We start from the raw sequence: 3,834 nt of genomic DNA on the forward strand, positions 1-3,834 counted from the left end.
CGGCAGCGACAAGAGTAAAGCGACCGTACAAGAATACACCTATGGTCGAAAGGGTACAGTAGGGTGACGTACGTATGCTGCTAAGACGCTGATTGCATACTTTGGTTCATCTCTCGTTCTCTCCTGCATGAGCGAGTTGTGGTGCTAGCATATCTATCACATGGTGCATATTGTATAGACCAGATGTAATGCATCAAAGCAGTCAGTCTGGCCCGCAAACACTGGAAACAATGTTGTGAGCTATTCTAATCAGACGAGAGAGACCGCCACACGCCTCGCGCTATGGTTGATACTCTGAGCAGATAATAAGCATCGTAATGCGAAGGGAGGATGAACGTTCTGCAGTCAGCCTGGCCCGCAAACGCTACCCGTAGTGACATGAGCTGCTCTGATCAGATGAGGAGGGCAACGTTTCGTTATATCTTTCATCGTCCGAGTTGTCTACACTGCGATACAAGTACACAACTACTCCGATGATCACTCGTTCCCTACGACATTGACCACTTCATTACGTGTCACAGTGATTGTGGGGGTCTCATCTCGCTTTGAACGTCTCGGTTTCTTCTTGGGCCTCGGACGAGTCCACGTCCGGGGCGTCTCAGACCGTGGACGCACAGCGATCGGCCGCAGAACCCAGAGCCCATCGTCATCACTAAACGATACCACACTTGCTATGGTTCCTGCATGCTCACCAGAGATGACCATGGCGTGTTCATTGACATGGGGGGGCATCGGTGCCAAGGACATTGCAGAGCATGGTGAGGGCTCATCCTGGAATCTACCAGTTCTGATTGATATGTGAACTTCATCTGAACCATCTGGTCCAACGGGATCCTCGAGATAAAGGTGGTGCCAGTCTTTGAATATATCGATGTTTTCAGGAAGCCATCCGGTTATTGGATCACGCGTTTGGAGCCGGAGTACCTTTAACTTCGGAAGAGCTTCGCGTACTCTTGGATCAAAAAGAAACGTTGCCGGGATAACAGATTCTACAATGGGATAAGCGTAACTCCTTTTGAAAGCGCAATTGACTTACCGCGAGTGACATTGGATGTGGTTGTCTCAGGCAGGGCTGCAGAAGGGCCACTCGAGCTCCCAGATGGGCCTGCAGAGGGGCCACTCGAGCTCTCAGATGGGCCTGCAGAGGGGCCACTCGAGCTCTCAGATGGGCCTGCAGATGGGTCTGCAGAAGGACCACTCGAGCTCTCAGCGTCCTGAAGAAGAATCGCAAGCTCTACGTCCAAATCGTCAGATGAGGCGCACCATGCTGCTTGATGTCGGTAATCCGCTGAAGTTTGAGGATTATTGAAAAGTGCAACATCGGCGTCTGTAGGCTGCCATGCTGGGGTTGCGCTCGAAGGTAATGGGGCAGACGACGCCCCTGCAAACCTCCCAGCATCGGCAAGCAGTTCATCGGACAGCGATATGTCCGATATCTTGCCTTCCCTTGTCATGAGAGGGTAAATATTGCCTTTATCGCTGGAAATCGAGCTCAACCTATAGTTCAGACAATTTACACAGTATCATACCGCACTCACCTGAGTAGGCCAACCTCCTCCTGGCGGAATGAGACCACTCTACACCTCGGATAACCAAGCTCGACTGCCAAACGGCCCCGATAAATGCTTTTGAGTAATCCTCTGTAACCCTTATGTCCGCCCCGAATGATCGCGACCATATGCATAATGTACGGCTCGAGCACGGCATCGGTAAGTGGACCATCATCGGGCAATCCAGCTTTGTGCGCATCGGACTCCTCAGCAGCTGAACGTCTGGTTCTCTGCTCCTCAGAAGGACTGTGCGAGTTCTGCACCTCTTCTGGCACAGCGACGAATCGGAATGGAACGCTGTGCATCTTCATGTCATGAGTCCTCACTGTAATCTGCATGACATAATTAATGATGTTATAAAGTGGTGTATGGGGAACGTACCTCTATATTCTCATGCTCATGATGATGGACGCTAAGCACAGACACGTCCGGCTTAGAAGCCAGAACAAAACCTGTAGTTCCGTGATGACTACCTCGCAGTACCTTTACTGCATCGCCTGGCTTGAAAATCCTCTCGAGACTGCCCAAGGACACAACTGTCGACTCGGCTGAATCACGACCATATAGGATTGTGGTGGTTCTATCTGTCACACTATCGATGACTCCTTCCAGGCCAGACAGTTCCCCACCTGTCACGCGAATGCAATCGTGCGGGGATAGACTGGCCATATTTGAGAGATGAATCATGTCTTCGATGGCTTTCTGTGGTATCCAGTCAGGACCAACGAATGGTTCGATATCGTCTTCGCTTGGAGCAGGAATTAGGGGACCTAGATAACGAGTCTCATATTTCAATCGCACAAGCCCGTCTCTGAACCGTTTTCCGCGGAATATGTAATCGACAGCAGTCTGCTCTCTGATCATTTCTGAACTTGCTTTGCCTTTGCCTTTGCCTTTGCGGCTCTTCTTCTTGACGGACTCATGACCGCAATGTTCCGAAGCCGCTGCGGGATCAAACGGGCGCGCTGCAGGCCACAATGACCTTTTGTTTCCATACGAGACTCGCGGAACTGCCCAGACCACCACGCCCTGCTGTACATCTTCAATGTACGTGAGGTCTCCCTTGTACAGCCTCCCAAATTGGAGCCTAGTGAAAGTATGTGCTCGAATATTCGTGGACCCGATGCTAAAGGTGCTGATCCTCTCATCCAGTGGTATGTAGAGCGGTTTAATTTGACGAAGAAGATGCGTCGCCATAGAGCATGCACGTGCGACGTCGATGGGGCCCTGGGCCTCGATGTAGATATGATCTGCATGGTCGAGGTGCATTCCTCCTACGCAGAGAGAGATTGAATGTACAGCCGGGGTCTTCGCCGTATGAGCCGTTGTCATCGGTGAGATGGTCCCAGTCGCTTGTGTGCCAGACGTCCCTGCAACAAAAAGGTCGTGCTGATCCGCAGCCTGCGTTTCATCCACTGGACCCGCAGCTAGTGCATCGTGCATGAGCATCAGCGCCTCAAAAGTGCGATTCCGCTGCGAAATATCCTTCAGCGAAAAATCGAAAGTGCAAGTATGTCACGCACCCTTGTTTTGACCATCCAGAGGCCAGGGTCTCCCAAACCGGGAGGAAAGTGAGTCTCTGGTACATGGTTGTCCATCGCAAGAATGCTGACATCCTCCATGCGAGCTCTACGTTGGTAGTGAGAGGCTATATCCTCTGGATTCACGTCTTCGGCGTCGGATGAACTCCACAACCGATATGAGGAAAGGTCGCCCACACCGTCATCTTCAGAACCTGTAAAGTCATGAGCATGGTTACTCGTGGCGAAAGCCACATACTCGCCTGAGATCTCCTCGTCCTCGTCCTCGTCCTCCTCGTCCTCCTCTTCCACGGCCTCCTCCTCGTCCCCCTCTTCCATGGCCTCCTCTGCCACGACCTCCTCCTCGTCCTCCTCTTCCACGTCATCCTTTTCTACAACTGCCTCCTCCTCCTCCTCCTCCTCCTCCTCCAGGGTCTCCTCCTCATCGTCGTCCACACCAGCCTTGATGTCGACAAACGGATTGATCAGCCTGCTCGCATACGGCATTGTGGTAGTTGTGCAAAGGGATGAGGATGAACACGTGGAGTCAAAACGCGGTTGATGAATTCAACAAACTTCCCACACAATGTCGGACTTTTTCCCCACGTGCTTCACAGCGGGCGATTTCCGTTAGCCAGGTTTCCAACGCATAGTTTTAGAGCAGTGGTCCGTTAGCAGTCTCGAGCACTCATTGATGGCTTGCGAAACCCAGCGCTGCTCTGCCTGTAAGTGCTTGGAAATATCGAGTGCCTGCTTGCTGTTCC

At 52.0% G+C, this 3,834-nt stretch overlaps 1 protein-coding gene across 1 annotated transcript; it reads right to left on the bottom strand.

Annotated features, from left to right (window-relative positions):
- Window positions 1-1,062: 1,062 nt before the first annotated feature.
- LAESUDRAFT_717405 (uncharacterized protein) lies at window positions 1,063-3,409 on the bottom strand (the record flags this gene model as incomplete). The annotated part of the gene is made up of 5 exons (XM_040907334.1): window positions 1,063-1,105; window positions 1,390-1,497; window positions 1,539-1,882; window positions 1,932-3,035; window positions 3,074-3,409. The coding sequence occupies 5 exons, from the start codon at window positions 3,407-3,409 to the stop codon at window positions 1,063-1,065; spliced, it is 1,935 nt and encodes a 644-aa protein (XP_040759237.1).
- Window positions 3,410-3,834: the final 425 nt, after the last annotated feature.

This window comes from Laetiporus sulphureus (genome assembly GCF_001632365.1).
Source record: "Laetiporus sulphureus 93-53 unplaced genomic scaffold LAESUscaffold_59, whole genome shotgun sequence".
In the NCBI taxonomy this organism is placed as follows: domain Eukaryota; kingdom Fungi; phylum Basidiomycota; class Agaricomycetes; order Polyporales; family Laetiporaceae; genus Laetiporus; species Laetiporus sulphureus.